Consider the following 1938-nt stretch of genomic DNA (forward strand, 5'->3'; position numbering starts at 1 on the left):
CCACAACACAGCAGGAAGTCCTCATGGGAAAGAGGAAAAATACATGCACTGAGTGTGGAAAAACCTTCACTTGCAGCTCAGCCCTTTCTGTTCATCAGAGAATCCACACAGGGGAGAGGCCCTATGAATGCAGTGAGTGTGGGAAAACCTTCACTTACAGATCAGCCCTTTCTCAACATCAGAGAATCCACACAGGGGAGAGGCCCTATGAATGCTGTGAGTGTGGGAAAACCTTCAATTACAGATCAGCCCTTTCTCAACATCGGAGAATCCACACAGGGGAGAGGCCCTTTTATTGCAGTGAGTGTGGAAAAACCTTCACTTGCAGCTCATCCTTTTCTGTTCATCAGAGAATCCACACAGGGGAGAGGCCCTTTGATTGCAGTGAGTGTGGGAAAAGCTTTATTACCAGCTCAGACCTTTCTAAACATCAGAGAATCCACACAGGGAAGAGGCCCTATGAATGTCATGAGTGTGGGAAAAGCTTCTCTAGCAGCTCAGCCCTTTCTCAACATCAGAGAATCCACACAGGGGAGAGGCCCTATGAATGCCGTGAGTGTGGGAAAAGCTTCAATAGCAGCTCAGGCCTTTCTAAACATCAGAGAATCCACACAGGGGAGAGGCCCTTTTATTGCAGTGAGTGTGGAAAAACCTTCACTTGCAGCTCAGCCCTTTCTATTCATCAGAGAATCCACACAGGGGAGAGGCCCTATGAATGCCATGAGTGTGGGAAAAGCTTCACTAGGAGCTCAGCCCTTTGTCAACATCAGAGAATCCACACAGGGGAGAGGCCCTATGAATGCCGTGAGTGTGGGAAAACCTTCAGTCGGAGTTCAGGCCTTTCTAAACATCAGAGAATCCACACAGGGGAGAGGCTCTTTGATTGCAGTGAGTGTGGGAAAACCTTCACTTGCAGCTCAGCCATTTCTGTTCATCAGAGAATCCACACAGGGGAGAGGCTCTTTGATTGCAGTGAGTGTGGGAAAACCTTCACTTACAGATCAGTCCTTTCTCAACATCAGAGAATCCACACAGGGGAGAGGCCCTATGAATGCCGTGAGTGTGGGAAAAGCTTCATTAGCAGTTCAGGACTTTCTAAACATCAGAGAATCCACACAGGGGAGAGGCCCTTTTATTGCAGTGAGTGTGGAATAACCTTCACTTGCAGCTCAGCCTTTTCTGTTCATCAGAGAATCCACACAGGGGAGAGGCCCTATGAATGCCGTGAGTGTGGGAAAAGCTTCACTAGCAGCTCAGCCTTTTCTGTTCATCAGAGAATCCACACAGGGGAGAGGCCCTATGAATGTCATGAGTGTGGGAAAAGCTTTATTACCAGCTCAGACCTTTCTAAACATCAGATAATCCACACAGGGAAGAGGCCCTATGAATGTCATGAGTGTGGGAAAAGCTTCTCTAGCAGCTCAGGCCTTTCTAAACATCACAAAATCCACACCGGTGAGAGACCTTATAAATGCAGTGAGTGTGGGAAAACCTTCAATCACAGCTCACACCTTCTTACCCATCTCAGAATCCACACAGGTATGCAACCCAATGGAAGCAGTGAGTGTGGGAAAACCTTGTCTTGCCACTGAGACCATGTGAGCCATCAGAGAATCTGCAAGGGGGATCAACACCATAAACCCTCTAGGGCTATCAATACTTTAATACTTTCCTGATTCCCACTTTTAAAAGCTGTTTGAAGCACCGATATCCCTCAGCTTGTCCAGATGAGTGAGTGGCCTATTTTTGCATTTTGCAGTTTGACCTCTTTGAGGTGGACTCATTTATCCTTTCTATCAACTCCATTCTCCCATAAGTAATTCAAGTGTGCCCTTCCTATCAGGAACCAGGGAGCGTCACATTTATACCATTCCTCCTATTGCAAAGTTATTGTTAGAGTCACCAGTGTTACAGATTGTATCATTGCCAGTTGTTCTC

The 1938-nt window shown here is 47.0% G+C and overlaps 1 protein-coding gene across 1 annotated transcript; it reads left to right on the top strand.

Moving 5' to 3' along the window:
* Nucleotides 1-287: 287 nt before the first annotated feature.
* LOC120375838 (zinc finger protein 420-like) lies at nucleotides 288-1535 on the top strand (the record flags this gene model as incomplete). Its single annotated transcript, XM_039496797.1, has 1 exon — nucleotides 288-1535. A coding segment is annotated over one exon (1248 nt), but the record flags the coding sequence as incomplete, so codon positions are not given.
* Nucleotides 1536-1938: the final 403 nt, after the last annotated feature.

This window comes from Mauremys reevesii, linkage group 12 (assembly GCF_016161935.1).
Source record: "Mauremys reevesii isolate NIE-2019 linkage group 12, ASM1616193v1, whole genome shotgun sequence".
NCBI lineage: Eukaryota > Metazoa > Chordata > Testudines > Geoemydidae > Mauremys > Mauremys reevesii.